We start from the raw sequence: 23,336 nt of genomic DNA, 5'->3' as shown, positions 1-23,336 counted from the left end.
TGATCATCTCAATAGATGCAGGAAAAGCTTTTGACAAAATTCAACACCCATTTATGATAAAAACTCTCCAGAAAGTGGGCACAGGGGGAACCTACCTCAACATAATAAAGGCCATATATGACAAACCCACCGCAAACATTATTCTCAATAGTGAATAAATGAAAGCATTTCCTCTACGATCAGGAACAAGACAAGGATGTCCACTCTCACCACTATTATTCAACATAGCTTTGGAAGTCCTAGCCATGGCAATCGGAGAAGAAAAAGAAATAAAAGGAATACAAATTGGAAAAGAAGAAGTAAAACTGTCAGTGTTTGCAGATGACATGATATTATACATAGAGAATCCTAAAAATGCCACCAGAAAACAGAGTTAATCAATGAACTTGGTAAAGTTGCAGGATATGAAATTAATGCACAGAAATCTCTTGCATTCCTATATACTAATGATGAAAAATCTGAAAGAGAAATTAAGAAAACACTCCCATTTACCATTGCAACAAAAAGAATAAAATACCTAGGAATAAACCTACTTAAGGAGACAAAAGACTTGTATGCAGAAGACCATAAGACACTGATGAAAGAAGTTAAAGATGATACCAACAGATGGAGAGATATACCATGTTCTTGGATTGGAAGAATCAATATTGTGAAAATGACTATACTACCCAAAGCAATCTACAGATTCAATGCAATCCCTATCAAATAACTAATGGCATTTTTTACGGAACTAGAACAAATAATCTTAAAATTTTATGGAGACACAAAAGACCCTGAATAGCAAAAGCAGTCTTGAGGGAAAAAAACGGAGCTGGAGGAATCAGACTCCCTGACTTCAAACTACACTACAAAGCTACAGTAATCAAGACAATATGGTACTGGCATAAAAACAGAAACATAGATCAATGGAACAAGACAGAAAGCCCAGAGATAAACCCACGTACCTATGGTCAACTAATCTATGACAAAGGAGGCAAGGATATACAATGGAGAAAAGACAGTGTCTTCAATATGTGGTGCTGGCAAAACTGGACAGCTACATGTAAAAGAATGAAATTAGAACACTCCCTAACACCATATACAAAAATAAACTCAAAATGGATTTGAGACCTAAATGTAAGACTGGATACTATAAAACTCTTAGAGGAAAACATAGCGAGAACACCCTTTGACATAAATCACAGCAAGATCTTTTTTGATAAACCTCCTAGAGTAATGGAAATAAAAACAAAAATAAACAAATGGAACCTAATGAAACTTCAAAGCTTTTGCACAGCAAAGGAAACCATAAACAAGACGAAAAGACAACCCTCAGAATGGGAGAAAATATTTGCAAACGAATCAATGGAGAAAGGATTAATCTCTAAAATATATAAACAGCTCATGCAGCTCAGTATTAAAGAAACAAACAACCCAATCCAAAAATGGGCAGAAGACCTAAATAGACATTTCTCCAAAGAAGACATGCAGATGGCCAAGAGGCACATGAAAAGCTGCTCACATCACTAATTATTAGAGGAATGCAAATCAAAACTACAATGAGGTATCACCTCACACCAGTTAAAATGGGCATCATCAGAAAATCTACAAACAACAAATGCTGGAGAGGGTGTGGAGAAAAGGGAACCCTCTTGCACTGTTGGTGGGAATGTAAATTGATACAGCCACTATGGAGAACAGTATGGAGGTTCCTTAAAAAACTAAAAATAGAATTACCATATGATCCAGCAATCCCACTACTGGTCATATACCCAGAGAAAACCATAATTCAGAAAGACACATGCACCCCAATGCTCATTGCAGCAGTACTTACAATAGCCAGGTCATGGAAGCAACCTCAATGCCCATCAACAGACAAATGGATAAAGAAGATGTGGCACATATATACAATGGAATATTAGCCATAAAAAGGAACGAAATTGAGTCATTCATTGAGATGTGGATGAATCTAGAGACTGTCATACAGAGTGAAGTAAATCAGAAAAACAAATATCGTATATTAACGCATGTATGTGGAACCTAGAAAAATGGTACAGATGAACCGGTTTGCAGGGCAGAAGTTGAGACACAGATGTAGAGAACAAACGTATGGACACCAAGGGGGGAGAGCCGCAGCGGGGTGGGGATGGTGGTGTGCTGAACTGGGCGACTGGGATTGACATGTATCCACTGATGTGTATAAAATTGATGACTAATAAGAACCTGCTGTATAAAAAAATAAGTAAAATTTAAAAATTTTTTTAAATACAAAAAATATTAAGAAAAAAAAGCAGACTCACAGATAAAGAGAACAAACTAGTGGTTACCACTTGTGGGCGTGGGCAATATAGGGGTGGAGAAAAAAGGGTTATCATGGGTTTATATGAAGTCACGTGTGTGAAACTTTGGGAAATTGTAAAGCACTATATAAAGTTTTTTAAATCTTTCATTCAATAAATAATTATTTACAATACAATTATTTTAATACCTTTAGAGAAGTCAAAACTGTGATTTTGATATAGAAAGTAATCAGGTCTCTGTTGTCTACACATGGATCATACTAACTAACTCTGATTCTTCATACTTACTTCATGTTCTCTCCATAAAGAACTGGGCAATTTCCTTAAATCTGAGAGACCTTGTTATCTCCTCTTTCTTATTTTTTTTGCGGTACTCGGGCCTCTCACTGTTGCGGCCTCTCCCGCTGCGGAGCACAGGCTCTGGACGCGCAGGCTCAGCGGCCATGGCTCACAGGCCCAGCCGCTCCGCGGCATGTCGGATCCTCCCGGACTGGGGCACGAACCCGTGTCCCCTGCATCGGCAGGCGGACTCCCAACCACTGCGCCACCAGGGAAGCCCTTACTTTTTGTTTTTAATACCCCTTCTTGACTTCCCACAACAGCAGTGACTCAAGGAAGTTTTAAATGGCAGCACATATAGTGGTTACTTAAAAAAAAATTTTTTTTGATTGATTGCTGGGCCACCGCTTGCTTCCACAATACCAGAGACAAAGAACTCTTCCCTGGGGACCATCCTGCCATCATGTAACCTACAGTCAGGACCACAATAAAGGAAATGAGGGAGATGAGTAAGGATTATGCCCCAAGGGGACTCCAGAAAGAGACAGAATGCTGCTAAATTATATGGATGTGCATTTTGAGTGCTTTGGGAACTTTTCAGCGTCCTCATTCTACATGGATGACGTGTCATTTTGTATTATCAGTATTAATATTTCTCTTCACTAACATAGAAATAAAGCAATTAGTGAATAATTTTAATACCTAGTAGAATTATTCATGGGGTACTATGCCTAAGAAAGCCATGTAATGTGTAGAGAAAATTTTTGAAAGATATTCCACATACAGAACTTCAAGAAAAGACAGCACTTCATTTATTCACAGTGACCCAACTCCCTATCCATTCAGTATTGTTAGGGAAGGGCCTGACCTTGAGTGACTTCTTGGAATGTTAAATCTCTCTAGTGTGCATACAAAGCACTTTTCAAAGCTTTTTTAAATTCCCACCCCATTAAATAGAGTTAGTGGAAGTTAGTATACATGTATATTTATTTTTACAAATATTTTAATTCCTTTTATTCTGTAGACTTAAGTATAGACTAGTGCTGTTCCTTAAAATTGCCTATATTTTCTTGTGTACTTGAGGCTGTAGTGCAGTGAATGATGATGGTCATTTTGAAGGAGGGAAAAAACCACCTCTCAAAGCTGGCAAAACATCACAAGATTCACTTCCACATCTCCATTCCTCTACAGGAAGAGATGGGATACATACCTCCCAGATGGCTAGAGATGTGTACCATCACCATTTGAGAATAAACTTTAACATCCGTTCTAGATCATACTTCTTGGCCAATATGCACAGATTCACTTAGAATAAGTGATCTTGTCGCTTACAGTACTTTAGTTTTATCAAAGAAACATTGACCACAGAAATAATCCACTGTGATTTACAACATTAAAATGCAGTCTCGGGAAAAATGAAAACTCATGTTACAGACGTGGTGTATGGGTTGGACTTGATAATGCTAAAGTTCTGCGGTTATTGTCTTTGTTAGGGTTTTTCACAGGGAAAATGTTTTCAGAGTTCCATATTCCTTCTAACAGTGGAGGAACTGTGTCTTCATACTGACCCCTAGTGGCAGTTTAGGAAGAAGTTGGGGGAGGGGCAAAAAAGGTAATAGAAGGTTTGTTCTGTATTTTAGTGAAAAGGCACACTAATTTAATTTGAAATACTCTTCAATGTGTCTAAAATAATATTTTAAAACATTACTGAAAGATTGTGATCTGGAAAGCATACCATTGTGGTGCTTTTAAAGAGATAGTATTCTACTGCTAACTATGTGTTAATAGATGCTTGTCTTCGTCTCTTTTTAAGGTGAAGTCATTTCAGAATATTTTGACACATTAATTGTCCTGGTGACTGAATATCGACTGTACTATGTAACCATATAGGATAAATATAATACACTTAACTGACATAAATTAATCTTGTTGTTAGGTACTTACTCTAGAGTTGAATTTTTGCTCTTGACTTTATATAACAGAAAAGATTATTTTGTTTTAAAATTCTGACATATCACTTTGTTGTCAGATGCTACCTCCTTTGAATTAGAATGCTCACAATATGAGAATCCTGCAAGAAAACTTGAGTTAGTTTCCTTTTAGAAAGTTCAGTTTTGTAGTAAGGATGTTTCAAACTTTTGTATTCAGTATGATACCTCAAAGAACTTTATTTAAAGTGTTCTTCACTATTTTAAAAGCCTTCTGAGTTAATAGATAAAATAGATGGGAAGCATCTTCATGGTAAATTTAAGTATTATTCTTGCCTTATTTCCATCCAGGTTTACTGAGTGGATACTTTCCATTTCTACCCCACTTCAGTGCCTAGATTCTTCTCTGCTGTTTGTTGATAGATGCCTCTGATTTGAAGGAATATACAGAATGAAAAGCTGGATTTTGCAATAAAAACAAGTTGATTCCATACCCCCATTTTGTGTCAGCCTAGTCGACCTTCACAAACAGTATGAATTTTGTCGGGTACAAGTTTTGTAAGGCTAGGTGAATCCCATGAAATGTTCATTTAGAAACTTATCTATGCTGCTTTTATTACCTAGAGAGCAGAGACTAACATTTGCATATTTTAAATTTGCTGCTACATCCTTCAGGTTTAATTTCCACTGTTACTGATTTTAAGAGGAAATTATCAAACAGTTTGGATACCTTTATATTGTGTGATTTTTCTCTTAAAATTTGAAGCAGTGCTTAAAACCTACATAAATTCCACTTTTACTCGTCTTTGACTTTTCAATATTAATCCTTTTCCTTGATTTTTCTTCCCTCTGAAAATGGCCTTTATTACTCATTTGTTGCCTAAACAAAGAGACTTGGGTGGGATGCTTGAGGAAACTGCTTCTGCTCTAGCCCTGCAGGGGTTGGAGATTTGACCGTCTAGCTGAAAAGTTGTCTGAAAATGAAAATTTCATACACACATGCAAATTTGGATATAGGATCCTATTTTCCCATGATCCAAGAAATGGGAGACAGGATATAGGAAAATCTCTGCCCCTGTGGCTCACTGAGTATGCGTGGATGATGGTGATGATGATGTTGATAGTGATGGTGAAGGTGATGATGATGACAGTGATGATGATGGTGATGATACCTGGCCTGTGTGGCCAGGCGTTGGGCTAAGTACTCCAAACGGAATGTATCACTAAATCCTTGAAGCAGTCCTGTGAGGTAGGGAATATTATCATCACATCCATTCTGCAGATGAGGAAATATAGGCACTGTCTTTGCTCAAGTTCACAGAGGTGGGATGCACACTTCACACCGAGGCAGTCAGCTATGTATATCCAGAGGGAGCTCGTGACTCTTCTCTCTCTCTGCCTCTTGCTCACTATCTCTGCGACTTTGAACTTCTCCAAATCTTCCAACCAAATGTTTCCCTTTGCCTTCCTGGTCTTTTTGGATTCTTCCAGACTGCAGGCACCTTTGGAGAATTGAATTTCGATCCCCTCCTTTCCTTCCTTCCTCCTTTCTTCCAGGTTCCTTTCCCTGTTTTCCCTTCTCTTCCTCCTCTTCCTTATATTCTCTTTATAAGAGAATGAGAAAGAGGAAAAAATGTATCCAATGGTTAGTAAGAATTTCCCACTATGCTATACATCAAAATGGTCTCCCTTATTTCTCATTCCCTGAGGAATGATGAAGTGAACCAAATAGATTCTGGTTCTTTTTTTTCTAGAAAATACAGTACTTTTTAAAGCTTAAGAGACTGATAATTGTAAAAAAGATAGTCAGATCATCATGGTTTAATTCTGTGTCTGTTGACTGACTTGCTTCCTGAGCAAGTCTTACTCTCACTAAATATTATCTTTCTTAACTCTAAAAAAAGTGAATCTGGATTATCTATTATATTTTGTGTGTCTAAGCGATTACCCTTGACCCAGGATCACAGGGAGCCTGGAACATACCTTTCACTAGGAACTAGATGGGGTCACTCTTTACCACTTTTGTCATTTTATCCCAGAGGCTAAGGAAGTTATTATCTGTGAATTTCGGTTTCTTTTGTAACTATTTCACAGTTACTTGGGTGTTCTTTATGTGCCAGGTACTGCTCTAGGCTGTAGGGATCATGACAATGGTTCCATGAAACTGCTTTCATGAAGTCTACAGTTTGGACAGGGAGACAGACAACACATGAGTAATTTTAAGGTAATTTCAGAAGTGATAACAGTATAGATGAAATAAAACAGCACGAAGTCATAGAGAGGGACATGCATGACACCAGCGTTGTGAAAGGGGTCACAGGAATGACACAGCTCGTCAATGACTGTCTCTCTGACATTAGAGCTGATGAGATGAGGGTAGTCCTGGCAAGGGCCAGGGGGTTTTATGTGCCATCACACTAGAGATTTCAGCGTCCTTATTTTTTTCAGTTAAGAAAATCAACAACGTGGTATCTCTAATTACTTTGGGATTGTGGCCCTTGTCATATCCAGTTATGTAAATAGACTGCTTTCCAGGCTAAACAGAAACATTTGGTAACTGCAGAAGCCATTTATTATGAATGTTCTAACACCTTGACCATTATTCCTATTTTATCAGGAGACAAGTCAGCCATGTAAAATGGAGACAGTTGTTCTTTCCTGATGGCAGCTAGTTAATTATTGGCAGGCATTCCAGCGTTTTGAAACAGAAGGTGGCATGTATGGAAGTGAAGTATCGTGACTGAACAGATAGGTCAGTAAGGATTCCACGTCACTTGTAAGAAAATTACATTTGATTTCCCTGCACCTTGACTGACTGCCTCGTAATTGGTAACAAAAGCCCGCATGCTCTCTGTGGAGGTGCTGGGTTGGCGTGTGCTCATCTCTTTGCAATTAGCAGTTTTCTCTTGAAAAATCATGATGTCACAGCAACTGTAGCATAAAAGCATGTTCTGGAAGTTCCCAAATCATACCTGCTAGGACACATTGATATGATGGAAACAATTTGGTTTCACATACTTTTAAATTTTTTTTTTTGCATTTTTTTCTTATTTTGCTATAGGATGCAAAACTTCCCACATCCGTTTCTATGTCTGGGTTTCACTTTAATAATAGTGTTACTTTACACTCTTCATTTTAAGCTTTTTGCCTGCAGCTAATTGTGATTCTCTCCCTTACTATGGATAAGGCATCTTTAAATAATACTTTTTTCAAAGGAGACAATACTCTTGGATACTTTTGTCAATCCTGGGGTTCAGCCAGAGTTGGGGGGCACATATATTAGTCTTCTGCAACTGTGGGGCTGCTGCGGGGTGATGGTTCTTTGGGACTCAGAAACTGATCAATTTAACACTCTCGACTTCTCGGGTCATTACCTTTGAAAAACTGGCTGGGATGAGAGTCAGGAATCCTGTTCACAGCATTCCAGATCCGGCTGTGATAACCAGGAGATCTGCTTATCATAACGGCCAGCACCCCACCCCCCTCGCACCTGTATAGACTCGCTGGGAGCCTGCAATTAAACTCGCCAACACTGAGTCACTGCTGCATATGCACCTCTCTTCACCACTTGCAGCGTGTCTGCCACCAATATGTCTTCCTTGGTGTGACAAACCTCATGGAGACATATGAAAAGCCGTGCTGGTGGGAATGGTTGTAATCACTGTTAACAAACAAGGTTCTGATTGCCAATATTACCATCTGTTCCAGCGGGTTCCACATATCCCCCTGTATATGGGCTCTGTTAAACAGATTTTCTATGCGGCCCAAGGTCACCCTTGATTCATGTAACCAGCCTTTGCAGATGAGTTAAATGTAAGTCTCCAAACAGCAGCAAGGATCAAAATCTGAGAGGTACCAAATCGTGTCCTCTGATGACACAACCCAAACAAACTGTGTTTGCAGAGAAAGAATATCCACATCCCTTGATACATGAGAGGGACGGATCACAAAGACATTGTTTAAAGTGCAAGATTTCATCTATTAAACTTCATATAAAAATGACTTCGTGGGGGGACTTCCTTGGTGGCGCAGTGGTTAAGAATCCGCCTGCCAATGCAGGAGACACGGGTTCCAGCCCTGGCCTGGGAAGATCCCACATGCCACGGAGCAACTAAGCCCGTGCACCACAACTACTGAAGCCCGCGCGCCTAGAGTCCGTGCTCCGCAACAAGAGAAGCCACCACAATGAGAAACCCACGCACCGCAATGAAGAGTAACCCCTGTTCGCTGCAACTAGAGAAATCCCGTGCACAGCAATGAAGACCCAATGCAGCCAAATAAATAAATAAATAAATAAATAAAATAGTTAAAAAGAAAATGACTTCACTATATAATCCGAGAAGCCTAGGCGTGAGGAGGAAATCAACTGCTTTTAAGAACAGCTATAAGTGATACAAGCGGAGATCCCCATATTGTTGGATCCCACCCCTTCTTGCAAACTTCACACTGAGCTAAGTACTTTTCCCTCTCCGCTTCTGGACGCCAGCAGAGGTTTTCATCACTCCCCTTGAGTTGATTCAAGTCAATTAAAATACATCGATCTTCTCGGCACTGGGGATATAAAAAGACTCACATGCTGCCTAAGAAGTAGGCACCAGGCGTAGACATGGCAGAGGAGGGGGTGATTAATAAGGAGGGGCAGTGATGGACGTGGGTAACCTCACCCAGGAAGCGGTGAGTGAGCTGGCCTTGCGGGGTCCTCAGGTAGAGGTTCGGGAGGGATCTGGGGGCAAAGGAAGCACGAGTGCAAAGGCACACAGACATGAAATAGCAGTGTACTTTCCGGGAAGCATAATAGCCGCTACTTGTGCAATTGAGCTTTTCCTTAGTGCTCTTAGTGCCCATGCTGTAACTGTGGGGCTTGGGGACTTAATATGAAAAACTATGTGCTGAATTCCTTTCCGTAACAGGCGCCGTAAAATAATATTTCGAGATTGTGACTCTTCTCTGACTGTGAACACTTGTGCCCAAACCTCATTTTTTAAAACAAAAGGAAATGTATATATACGTTTAGCAAACGAATGCTCTGAGGACATGTGAAAAAGAGACCTAACCTAGTTTTGGGGGTCAAGAAATGCTTCCTTGAGGAAGAGACATTTGTGCCAAACTTGGCAAGATGAATGGGAATTATCCGGGGGAAGGGACGGCTGGGAGTGAGACCAGAGCGTGGGCACACGCCGAGGTGAGACGGAGCCTGGCGTATGGCAGGTTGCCAGAAAGGCCTAAGACACGACAACAGGAAGAGGTGGCGGGGTGCACGGGCTGGTGAGGGAGGTGGGGCCAGCTCATGCTTGGCCTCAGAGGCCACGTAAGAAATTTGGGGCTTTATCCTGAACAATGGCAAACCGTGGAAGTTTTAAGTAGGGGAGAAATAAAATTATTTTTTAAAAATCACTTAAGCTGTAAGATGGAGAAAGGATTGGAGGGGATGAGGGGAAACCTGTTAGGAGAGTACTTATATCAATCCACAAGATACAGGATGTTGAATTGGATTCAGTGGGAGAGATGGAGATGGAGAAAAGGAAGCGTTCTGAGAAATATGGAGGAGAGAAATAGTCAGGACTTGGTAATAGATTGGATACACATGACATGTCGAACTTCACTTCTATTTACATATGTCAAATGACATAAACAGATGTTTTTATACATTCCCATATTTGGTTTGTAGTTTGGTTAATTTCTGTTTCAATGTACATTTTAAACTCTTAATTGATTAAACTCCTAATTGATTAAACTCCAGCCGGATGCAGACTAATGATAGTAAATATCAGGAAATAGTTTCAGATTGCTGTGATGATATACGGCCCTGTAATTCTGGATTTTGTAACAAAGCAGTCTGACTTCTGTCCTATTCATTTGGATAATGCTCTACCATCTAGGAGACTAAAATGTGTCTTAAAAATAGGATAGGGAAAAAAAAATAGGATAGGCTTTAGCTTGTGTATATGTTAGACTTGGGGAAAAATAAGACAGAATGTCTTAGGTTTGAAAGCACAAAATTAATGCAATTCTTTTTTTTAAAAAAAGTACAAATTTTGCACTCTATTTCTATGACTGAAATTAGTTTTTTTTTTTAAGTAAGACTAACAGCTTGATTTTTCATATCATAAGTTAATCTCAATTATGCTTTTTGCACTTAGAGCTGCATGTAGCAAATTATGGGCAGCTATGCACATACAATATACGTTGCTCTCCCAGCTGTGCCTGTATGATTTGTCTTTTGGTGCTGGCAGTTATGTTCAATTTAGTAAAAGCTATATTCCACTGTGTACTAGAATCTTTGGTTTTTTTAAACAGCTAGGTTTTTATGTACTTCCCTTTACTGCCTCCATAAAGAGCAAAGAAAAAGCAGAAGGTAGAGTATAAATGAACCAGGGCCAGACATGCCTTCATACAGGAGAAAGGGAGAAGCAAAATCCAAGCAGAAAAGCTGACAGCAGAGACACACTTGATGAAAATCCCTGTGTCTCCATGACCCAGGTTTGTTTGTTCGTTTTTACATAAACTAGAGAAACTAAAACTATGGAGTATGATCCTGCATACTTACTTAAATTTTCCCTAAACTCCCTGATACACACAAAAGATAAAGCCTTTCAGAATTTACTAGTATGCATTTACCTAAAGCATTTCTGGCTTCTATCATGGATGCCGTTGAAATACCTCCATTGTGTGCTCTTTCTTTACTCTCCAAGATGTGTTAAAAAATGAACATTGTCAAAGATAAAAACCACTAAGTGACAAAGGAATCGTGCATTTTAGCCAAGGTGTGTTTATAATGATTTAAAAAACACAGAGTATTTGATTTAAGGAACTGATTGCATCAAGTGCATGAAAAATAATTCAAAGGAAACAATTTTCTTTGAGAAGGTTTAAGCTTACGTTAATTAATTAGAATATATGCATAATTAAAAATTCTTCTTGGCATTTTTTTAAATTCAGTGTTGAGTATGAGAAGTTCCTGGTGAACTAATATATTAGAGCCTTCAAATTTTCCCTTATTCATAAAATCAAATGACCACCATGTCAGTTAATAATAGGAGAGAGACATAAATGTGAGATTATCTTAAGAGTGTTTATTTTATCCTCTAGGAAAGGAAATTAAATGCTGTTCCTCAGGCTGCCATAGTGAGATGCAGGGCCTTCCTTCCTCTCAATATTTTTCTTGGGCTTCCTCCCAAATTTTGGTCACATGTCATCTAACCAAATTTTAGTTTTAAGGGACGCCACCCCAGAGAAAGACTAGGAGATGCCACAGAGGGTTAAACAGACACCAGGAACTGGAGGAGGGGAAACATGGAACTGAGTGCTGACTTTAACTTGGTATCAATCAGTAGGGTGTGTTTTCTGGATGGATTTATATAAACCGGGGGTAGGAGGTGCGTTCAAGGTCAACACCAAGGAGCCCTTCATTCTCCAGTGATGTTGCCTCTAGCCATTCCGTTCCTGCCCAGTGGCTGCTGTTCAGTCTCCTTCAGAGCTGGTTTGTGCCTGATTCACAGCTTCCTTTCACCTAAAGCTAGCAGTCTCCTTATTGAGGTTGTGTGTGTATTTTGCTCTCTGATGAATAATTGTGATACCTTCTGTTCTTGACACTGTCAGTTCTCCTTCACAACCAGAAAATTCACAACCAGAAAATTCAGGAGAACTGTCAGTTCTCCTTCACAACCAGAAAATTCAAGTGACAGAACCAAACTGAACTCATAAGAATACAGAGTGATGGGCTAAACTACATAGCCTCACTTCTTTTTTTCAGTGTTGGTTACTACTGTGATCCTAAATTTTTTTAAAAGTGGCAAATATAAACTGGAAAAAGATGTTCGTATTATTGAAGACTCAAGTGTATTTTTATTGTCTTGATTAACTCTATTTCTATGATGATTTAGATGGATTTTTAACATAATTTGGGGTTTTTCCTTTAAAACCAGGATGCTCTATATATCTTACTGCTTGAAACATCTCTTATTTGAAGCAATTCCAAACATTAAAGAACATAATTAAATCAACTTCCACTCTTTAAAATGACCTTTTTAAAAAAATTTTATGAGCTTTTTGAGTGATTACAAAGCAAGGACTATAGAAAGTATAGTGTTTTTAAAAGGTTTAGGATTTCTAATTGTGGGAAAACGTTTTTATACTAGAAATAGGAAATTTAACAACTGAATATGCCTACATTACTAAAATTATTCTTGTCAATATCATGACTTTGATATTGATATGTAATTTGTAAAAGCAACATCCACCCCCAAAATGATTTGCTGCCTTCAAACGTGTTAACGTCTGCCTACAGTTAACAGCCTCACTTAAAAAGAGGGAAGATGAGCTGAAAATTTTTTAATTCCCATGCTCACGCATTCCTCCCATTTAAACCTTTGTTTTCTTACTGGTTAGGAATATTTTAATAGACTTTCTTTGAATAGAATTTCCTGGTCTTGTAAGTATCACTGAGTTAAAAGATGAATAGCTGTAGTAGGGTTTCTAAGAAGCAGTCATGCATTTTCCTATAACCCAAAGCTGCAGACGTAGGGAAAGGATTATTTATATTCATTTATAACCCCCCAGACTCCATTTAAATCCCCAGAGCCTCAATTCCGGGTTCATCGCCCAGATAAATTAATTTCTTTCTGAAATTGTCTTTAGGCACTCGTTTGTTTTATAAGCTTAGTTGTATGCTCCAAACATCATTTCCTGAACAGGGGTGAACGGCATTCATTTCTCCTTCATTGACCCAGCGCTGCTGCCGAAGGTGATGGTATCGATGCGTTAATCAACGCCCTGTCCAGCAAACGAGATGGAGCCATAGCCAACGCCGCCACGGTGCTGACGAACATGGCCATGCAGGAGTCTCTGCGTCTGAGCATCCAGAGCCATGACGTCATGCACGCCCTGCTCAGCCCGCTGCACTCTGCCAACACTGTCGTGCAGAGCAAAGCCGCTCTCACCGTTGCTGCAACTGCGTGTGATGTCGAGGCCCGGACAGAGGTGAGCATTTGCATCACTTTCCTTTTCTCTTTCTTCTGGTCCGTACCTACTGGTGCATTAATTTGAAACATTTTCAAGTATTTGAATCTACCCATCATTTAAGTCCCTCAAAATTGGTGCAACACATTGGAAAACAAATTAGCATCACCCAGCAAAGAAGGTGAGCGTACCCTATAATGTGGCAATTCTAGGTATAAAACTAGGTATATACCTAAGACACTCTCTTGTCTCTGTGCACCAGGAAGCATTGTTTATAACATCTCAACAGCTGGAAACAAACCAACTGTCCAGCTGTTAAGAGAATGGATACGTAAATTTGTGGTATATTCATAAAACAGAATCTTGCATCAGTGAAAATGGATGAACTGTAGCTACAGACATCAACAGAGAAGAATCTCAACCAGCGTAATGCTGAGCAAAGTCAAGTTCAGAAGAAAACAGATGTGTGAATTCTATTTATATAATGTTCCAAAATATGCAAAGCAAAGCAATATGTTGTTTAAGCACATACATATAAAACTATAAAGAAAAGTGAGAAAATTATTGACCCCAAATTTAAGAAACCGGTTGCCTCTTGGGGGATCAAGGGGGTGGATGTGTTTGAAGAGGAGCACACGGGGGTTCAAGGTCATTGAAATGCACCATTTCTTAAGCTGAGTGGGGGACACTCAGGTGTGCCTTTTGCTATGATGCTTGAAATTATAAATATGGGTTACTCACACTCTTCCATTTCTCTTGTATTTCAAAAATTTTAAACATGGAATTGTAGTTTTTACAAGTCCATCATATAAAAGTGCGTTTGGCCCATTTCATAAAGACTTGATATAAACCTACAAATGTACCTTTTTCTCTTGCTTTTTTCCTGTTTGCGTGTCGTGTGGCACTCATTCAAACAGCCTAGGACTCTGTTCCTCTCGCCCCAGTAAAAATAACAATATGGAGCACTTATTATGCACAGCCAGTGTGCTAAGCACTTAACATGCATTTAAGCCTCACTTGAAATAGGTATGTTTGTCACTACTTCGAAAAGATACATGCATCTCAACGTACACAGCAGCATTAGTCACAATAGCCAAGACATGGAAGCAACCTAAATGCCCATTGATGGATGAATGGATAAAGAAGATGTGGTGTTTATACACAATGGAATACTACTCAGCCAGAAACAGAATGAAATTCTGCCATTTGCAACAATGTGGTTGAACCTAGCAGTTATTATGCTTAGTGAAATAAGTCAGACACAGAAAGACGAATACTCTGTTATCATTTACATGCGGAATTTTAAAAATAAAACAAACCAATGAATATAACAAAGCAAACAGACTCACAGATATAGAGAACAAACCAGTGGTTACCAGGGAGAGGGAAGAAGGGAGGGGCAAGACAGGGGCAGGGGAGTAAGAGGTACAAACTACTAGGCATAAAACAAACAAGCAATAAGGACATACTGCACAGCACAGGGAAATATAGCCATTATTTTGTAATAACTTTAAAGGGAGTATAATCTATAAAAATATTGAATCACTATGTTGTACACCTGAAACTAATATAATAAACCAACTATATGTAATCTATGTAGCATGTAAACCAGCTATACTTCAATTTTACAAAAAGAAAAGAAATAGGTACATTTGCAATCCCTATTTTATAGAGGAGGAAAATGAGGCTTAAAGAAATAATGTGCTGAAAGCAGAGTTGACGGGTCGGGAAATCAGGGACTGCGAACACACCTTTCTGCGTCCAGAGCCCCCGTCCTCACACTGTGCTGTCTGCTCAGACAACTAACAAATCTCTTCTCTCTCTTAGATATTTTTTCTATCCCCTTCTTTGTTCCCGTTGACTCAGTTCATTTGTATTCATCCATTAAGGTAGTAAGATACTCACCAAATATTTTTTTTTACCAGCTACCATGTGCCAGGCGCTGCAGTAGGCAGCAGCAACACAGTGATAAACAACACTGTGTTAGTTGGTCATTCCTCCATGCGGCTCACTGAGCAGTCCATCCGTTTCCTGGAATATTGCAACTGACTCTACGGCCCTCCCTACCCCTGCCACCTCCTATTCCTCAAACTGCCTCCAGACTGATCTTTCAAATTTATGACCCTCATCACATCATTGCAAGTCCCCAGGGGTGTGCCACTGCCCCATGGGAACAGCTGAGCTGCTTAGAGTGCTATGCAAGGGCTCGCAATGATCCACCCCTACCTGCCTAAGCCTGAACTCGCTTCCCAGGTGTAACTCTACACTCCAGAAACACCATACGATTTGAATTCTAAAATTCTCTTATTTATACCTCCTTGATTTCCCTGCTTGGAAAGCTAGTCTCATCTTTGTTCACCTGATAAGTGCCTGTTTCTCCTTCAACACCCAGCTCAGCCATCCTGTCCTCCATGACGGCTTTCTTTAGTCTTCAAACGCGGACTCCAACGTCCTGCTCTGTGCTCACACCACCCCCTATGCATGCTTCCCTTGAACTCAGTTTTGCACTAGTTTTTGTATGAAAGACCATAAGCTCCCTGAGGCTTTAGGGAAGGGAACTGAGGTTTTCCTTCCCTGCGTCCATGTCATTGATCTATACCTGGCACACAGTATATGCTTAATAAACAGTTGTTGAATGAATGAGTGAATGCATGAATGGAGGAATGAGTGGTGAAATTAATAAATGAATTAGATATTTGCCGAAAGAACACGTGGAGTCAGATTGCTATCTTATACTCAGATATAAAGATGTTCAGAAATTTGGCTTGCTAAGCATCAGATGCTTCAAGTAAACTTTTCAAAGCTTGCCCAGGTTACGTGTGCTAATGTGTAATCCCTGTTAGACTCCCTGTGTTTGAGAAGAACATGATTGGAAGTGGATCGTATCTCACAAGGGCTCCTGTCTTCAGATACTACACAGAGAGACCTGTAGAATATTCTTTTTAGTCCTCCGGGCTCAGATAATACTGTATTACATTTCAAACAGTGAGACAAGAGCTCTGTTGAATCTTCTTTTTTTTTCCCCTGATTGGAACAATTTTATACATGTGTGACTTCTTTTAATAGTGTAATTAATGTAGTTCTCCCCGATTCTCTTCTTGTTCTTTTTCTTCTCTTTTTCACTCCTTGAAGCAATATGAGTGATAACAAAATGGATCTCCTTCTGGTGAACTGCTTCAGCATTGCTTCGTCCACACTGCTGACGTCATGGCACTGTCCAGTGACACAGGTGGCACTAGCCTGCATTGGTTACTTCTGCCTAGCTTTGGAGACTGTGTCCGTTTCCTATTGCTGCTGAAACAAATGACCACAACTTAGTGGCTTAAAGCAATAAAAATCTATTATCTCATGGTTTGGGAGGTCAGAAGTCTGAAAATGGGTCTTGCGGGTTAAAGCCAGGATATCAACAGAGCTGTGATCCTTCTGGAGACTTGAGGGGGAAATCTGTTTCCGGGTCCTTTCTAGCTTTTACTGTCCACCTGCATTCCTTGGCTGTGGCCCCTTCCTCTGTCTTCAAAGCAGATTACTGCAATCTCTGTTTCTACAAGTCTCCTTTCTCTACTTCTCACACTCTTATCTCCCTCTTGTAAGGACCCCTGTAATTAAGTTGGGCCAACCTGACAATCCAGGACCATCTCCCTATCCCCAGATCCTTAACCACATCTACCAAATCCCTCCCAGGGACAAGGGCATCTTTAGGGGCCCGTGATTCTGTCCTCCACAGGCCAGATGGACACGCAGTGGTGAGCAGCAGAGTGAATGAACGTGGGACATCCCGCTTGTAGAGGGAAGAGGACAGGCTCTTTGCCCTGCACCCACCCCATGTAAACTCACAATGACCTCCCTCAGTAACTTTACTGCAGCCTCTTCTTAACTTTGAACAGAACACCACGCTCCTGTCTGTAAGGTTTTTGCAATTGATTCTTTCCCCCTGAATTTAATAAATCTAAACATGGACACATCCTAAAATGTTTTTACATAGTCAAAACCCTTTCAACAGTCAAAAAATGAGATTTTTTTTTTAAAGCATGAATGTTTATGTTCTGTACTCTTAATGTGTAAAATTTTGGCTTCCATTTCTAGTTGAGAAATTCAGGTGGGCTGGAGCCACTGGTAAAGCTCCTGCATTCCAAGAACGACGAGGTACGACGGCACGCCAGCTGGGCCATAATGGTCTGTGCCAGCGATGAGCCCACGGCCGCTGAGTTGTGCAGGCTTGGGTGAGTGGAGCGGTCTGGAGGGTCTGGCTCAGATGAAGGACACACAGTCTTCAGGCCCGAGGAAGGTCGAGCAGAGTCTCCACGCCTACTCTCAGGCCGCAGGGCGTTCAGAAGCTCTGCGGGTCACAGTCCCTCTGAAGGGACCGCCTGCAGAAGCGGGATCCTCCCCGTTCCTCCCCTGAGAGATCTCCCCCGCCACCTCCACAAAATCATCTTCAATGTTTCCTTTTCCACTTTTTCATTCTGATAAACGCCTCTTTCACCTTCCTCTGCTTTGCTAAACACAATCTTATTTGTCGCTCAGCTTTCAAGGCTAAATTAAAACAGGCAAGCCATGAGTGCCACCTTTGTTTTCTCCCCCACAAACCACTCCACCACAATGACGCCTTTAACCAACCTCACCACGTCGGTTCCCTTCCCAACAGCCTGTGAGTCAGCTGCCTTTAGCAACTCAGCCAAGAGGGTTTCAAGGTTCCACAGACAGATTTACCCTGTTTCTAGCCATTTTTGTTCTTCGTATATGTCACCTGGTTAGCTGAAAAAATTGGAGTCCGATACTAATTTTGCTTTAAATGAAGAACTTTTTCTTCCTAAAGTGTCCTTTTCAACTGTTTGATTATGAGTTTCCACATGGCATGTATGTTCTCAAAAAGGGCTGATTTGTCTTCATAAACCTTTCCATCTCAATCCTTCATTCAGGATCTTAGTGAGGTGTATGAATGGGAACTTACTATTGGATTGTTTATATAAGGCAAATAATGTCTTTTTTACTTTTATTGACAGGGCTTTAGATATCCTTGAAGAAATTAATCTATCAGTAAGTCGAAAAAATAAATTCAGTGAGGCAGCTCATAACAAATTGCTCAACCACCACCTGTCTCTGAAATACAGCCAGACTGGCTATTTGTCATCAAGTAACATAATTACTGATGGAGTCTATGATTATGGTCGGGTAAGTGGTAGCACTAATTTGTATTTTAGTATGTGTGATCAGTTCTTCTTGCATCGTGATGCCATTACGTTGCAATTTTATAACCGCCTAACATAATTTATATTTTTATAGGCAGAAACTTGGGAATCAGAACTTCATCCTTAAACTTTGTCTGGCTATAAGATTTTGCATTTGTGTACAGTTTTAACTAGAATCTGATGACCTGAACTTAAATTAGTTTGCTGCTGCTAGTCTCAAGTTTCAGAGAAGATATAAAGCAATCGGCTTTTATATTACTTCTAGGGCTCAGTGTTAATGATAATGTCAATTACAGAAGTATAAGTTTTTATTCTATTAATTATAATCTAATTGAAATTAACCAAATTGTAATACTGAATTTTTTTTTGTAATACTGAATTTTAAAATGTAATGTAGAAGAATATTATTTTACTTAGCTGCGTTTGTGATTTTAAAACAATACAGTGTAATTCAGTGTTAATGTTAAGAGAAATGGGAAGCTAAACATTAGAGTCTTTTTTTTTTTTTTTTAACATTAGAGTCTTGAGGGCTTTTTGACATTACTGTCTAAATCAGCATGTTCTACTTCTGGAAACCAAAAGCAATAAGGAGAATAGGGAAATTTTTAAAAAACCTACAAATCCCATTTTAGGCAGAAGTAGGAAATTGGTATGATCTACAGACTTCAAAAATATTTAAAAGTCCCTGGGATCAGGCAGAAGTTACACAGGAGGAAGAATGGAAAAGGGAAAAAAAGCACAGAGAGGGACAAGAGTGGTAGCAGATCTCAGAAAGCACCATCAAAAGTCTATACTTTCCGAGGGGATGGAGAACTCAGACATACAAAAGGTATATGCTTGGTTCGCAAGGGGGTGGGTGGGCAGGACCTCAGGAACCAGGGTGAGCAGGGCTGGTAGCAGAAACCCTCTTGGACAAATTTGGTTCAAAGAAGCAGAGGAGACAGGGCCATAAAAGAATCACAGCTAAGCTGTATTTGCAGGAAACACTGTATCGTGGTAACAGAATTAGAGACATGTTGAATAACCAAAACTGCTAGCCTAAAACTTTTTCTCTCCCTTCTGCTTCTGCCAGCCACTGCCACCACCATACCCTCCATAACTGATACACACAAACCACCGAGAAATTACTGCTCTCGTTCAATGATGAGTAATTTTAAAAGAACAGGTGCCACATTATTAGCATAAAGATGATTTAAGAAAAATGAGGAAAAGAGCAGAAAAACCACCAGAGGGCACTTACCAGAGCACTTATCTGTTGCCATGGAACAGATAAAACTGTGACAAAATATATTTGTTCATGAGTTTTTTTTTTTAAAAAAAGTAATGAGACAATGTCCTTATGAAGGAGAACTCGCTGATTCACTCTAAATATTAAGTTTCTAATACTTCAGGCTTTAAATGTGTCAGTGAACAAAAGAGACAAAGATCTCTACTCCCATGGTACCAGTGAGAGGAAACAGACAATAAATAAATCTCACCAATACATTCTATCATGTGATAGAAATGATAAGCGCTGCAGTGGGTGGGGAGGAGGATAAAGGGGCTTAGGACACTGGAGTTGATGTGGTCAGGTAGCCCCACTAAAAGGGTAATATCTGAGCAAAAAATTTGAAGGAGGTGAAGGACTTCTTAGCCTTGGGGATAGTGGGGAAGGAGCTTTCCAGATGGAGGAAAGAGCTAGTGCAGAAACCGTGAGTGGTTGGCACACTCAAGGAACAGCAAAGTCGGTGTAACTAGAACTGAGTCAACTAAGGGTGGAATAACAGACCAAATCAGAGCAGGTAAGAGCAAGCAGCTCATGGAAGTCTTGTAGACCATTGGAAGGATTTGGGCCTTTACTCTGAATGAAGTGGGAAAACACGTCAGGGTTCTGGGCAGAAGAATGACACGCTCTGTCTTACTTTAAAAGAACCATGAAAAGTATCTTGGATGAGAGAAGGATCTATTACTTGATTGGAAAAAGACCTCACAGGGTGATCTGGTCTAACCCTCTTCACCCAGCTGATAAAATTGCTAGTATAGGGCTTTGTCTAGCTTGTTGTTAGTTATCCTCACAACATTTTTAGTGATCTGTTTAGTAATTAGTTACTCTTACAGATGATAAGCTCTTCCTCATGTATATGGATAGATTTTCAAACTCAAATACTTCCAGGGCCAAGCTGATAATTATGGTATGAAACAGTTGAGTATCAAGTTACAGAGACTGGGGGGGGTAGGGGGAATTGGAGGGTGTATCTTGCCCAAAGATATCCACAAGCTTCAGTTTCCTATTTTTAAGTGTGTGTGTGTGAAATTAGATACCTCAAACAGTTAAGAACCAGTATTCATTAAAAATATATATAATGCATGCAGATATTACTTTTCAATTCTTAAATTATCTACAGATAAATCCTGGCACCAAACTTTTGCCTTTGAAGGATCTCTGCTTACAAGAACCAAGTGACCAACGTGCTATACTCTTAGTTAACAGTAAATCTGATGCGTGAGTCTTTGCGGGGAGGAGGAATGAAGGGAAGCAAATAATTTTTTTTGTTTGTCCATCATCATGTGAATACATAAAGGTTCCCAGTATGGTATCTTTTCTTACTTCCTGTATCTAGCAGCACCATGAAAGTAAACACTGGCCCATAAACTCATAGCCTGACATAGTAAAGAACACAGAATAGTCACCACTGTGGTTTTTCCTTTGATTCCATGTTACCAGTCAATTCCATGGGTATTTCTGCAATCAGGGCTTCTTACCCTTCCGGCAACATGAAGTAACTGAAGAAAGTATAAACAGATAGGAGCAAACCAAGATGAATTATGTTTACAAATCTCCAGAACTAAATCCAGGAATACCACTGCTGCCCAATATTTTTAATAAAATAAGGAGAAAATAGTAGAGCTAAAAATGAAAGCTTCAACAGCCATTAAAATGGTCTTGTATTCCTATATATCTATATAATACATTTTATGTGACACATTTTATAAAACTATTTCTAGTTATAGCTCATGAAAAGGTTTATAATATTCATTTTATCTTATTTTAAACTCTCCTTTTTGCTTTTAAAATAATGTGTCACTGTTAAAAGTCAGCTCTAAATATGATTTTTCAGAAAAAAATCTATTTTGTAGGACAAAGTCAATATTGACAAATTATTTTAATTTGTACATAATTTCAAATATGTAAAATTTTAGTTCTCCAACTCCATCTACAGAAGATAAGTCATCAGACGTTGGTTATGGACGAAGTATTTCTTCTTCATCTTCTTTAAGAAGAGCAAGTAAAGACAAGACCAAGTAAGAAAATGATGTTTTGTCTACACTCAAATAATTCTCTCCCTTAATTTGGGAGTAAAAAAGAAATTCAGATTTTAGGTTTTGGCAACTTAAATTTTAGTCTTCTCACAGTCACACAATTTCAGGATGAAAGCCAGGAAACCTGGTTTGACATTCTGTCTTCTGTGAACCCAGAGTGAGATCTTGAGCCGCTGACTCAGTGTCCATGATCAGGCTTAGCGTCCTTATCTGTAGATGGAATAATGCCTGGAGCCCTGCTTCTTCTCGGAGACTGGGATCAAAACATACAATGGAAGTGAAAATGCCTTATAAATTATAAAATGCCTTGCAAATGTAGTGCATTGCTATTTTCTGTATGATTGAAATTGGTTGTGGTGTTTTTCAAATGACAAGAGAAAATAGTTATCATTTTAGTGCTGGATTTGGATCTCCCACCGAAGAGAAATCAGAACCTACTTCGGGACGCAATACTGCTCTTAGCAAAAGTGCCACTAAAGAGAAAGGATCCAGGTAGAAACCTTACTGTATTCTTCTCCTAACTGTAATCCTGTCAAGTTTTAATTACCCACAGAGTTGGTGAAAGGGAGGGGTGGCTTTTAACTAGGAAGCTCTTCTTATGGAATCAGATGTAGGACTAAACAGGACTCATGAAGTATAATTAAAATTACTTTTATTTGTGTCTCTTGTTGTTAAGAGTTAAAACTTACCCAGAGGGAATTTCTTCTCCTGCCTCTGGGTGAGAACTCAGGGTACTCTGCTCACTGTAAAGTCCTACAGTCACTTTAATGCAGAGACAACAACGGAAACAGCAGTCTCCAGTCAGCCCTTTAAAAGTCCAACCATGTGTAGGAATCAACTTAAAATGAACTTTTCTGCCCCCCACCCCCACCCCGTGGCTGCCTCGGCAGCTGATGAGCAGCGCTGGCTGCACTGTAAGCCTCCCTCGCCCATGCCTCTTGCTTCCACGTCCCCTCCCCATCTCCCCCACGGAAACCCCTGACCCTTCAGGAAGCAATGAGAAGAGGAAAGGGAAACGGGACCACATTCTGAATTTGGCTGGAACCATTATTATGTGGTTCCACGCTTTTTAGGCCTGGCATATTTTAAAACACTGTCTACATGTTTACATATTTTTAAACATATTCTTTCTCTTGTCAGCACTTTCCTGGATTCTTCAAAAAACCACTCAGACCTCCTGCCCCACTCCATGACCTGTCAATTATTGTTGACTTAAGCCCTCCTTGCTGGAGGCTATTTGGCACACATGTATATAATTGAGCATCTACCTTCTAAACCGAGACTGTCTCCTAAGGTCTCCTAAGGAGTGGTCTGCCCTCCTCCGCAGACCTCGGAACTGTGTATGTTCTATTTCTGACTTTATTTTCTCCTGTCAGTCTCTGTTGCTCACTGTTCTGATCTCT

General features: G+C 39.7%; 1 protein-coding gene across 1 annotated transcript in view; it reads left to right on the top strand.

Annotated features, from left to right (window-relative positions):
• Positions 1–23,336, top strand: part of ARMC3 (armadillo repeat containing 3) — a 95,379-nt gene that overhangs the window by 53,044 nt on the left and 18,999 nt on the right. Inside the window, exons 11-16 of the mRNA XM_032623209.1 lie at positions 13,216–13,465; positions 17,528–17,664; positions 18,448–18,616; positions 21,018–21,115; positions 21,814–21,915; positions 22,309–22,425. Of these exons, the coding sequence (XP_032479100.1) occupies positions 13,216–13,465; positions 17,528–17,664; positions 18,448–18,616; positions 21,018–21,115; positions 21,814–21,915; positions 22,309–22,425 (873 nt within the window). The remainder of the gene's footprint in view (positions 1–13,215; positions 13,466–17,527; positions 17,665–18,447; positions 18,617–21,017; positions 21,116–21,813; positions 21,916–22,308; positions 22,426–23,336) is intronic.

Source organism: Phocoena sinus, chromosome 2 (assembly GCF_008692025.1).
Source record: "Phocoena sinus isolate mPhoSin1 chromosome 2, mPhoSin1.pri, whole genome shotgun sequence".
Classification (NCBI taxonomy): Eukaryota; Metazoa; Chordata; class Mammalia; order Artiodactyla; family Phocoenidae; genus Phocoena; species Phocoena sinus.
Note: the sequence above shows the minus strand (reverse complement) of the source record. Positions and strands in the feature narration are given on the sequence as shown.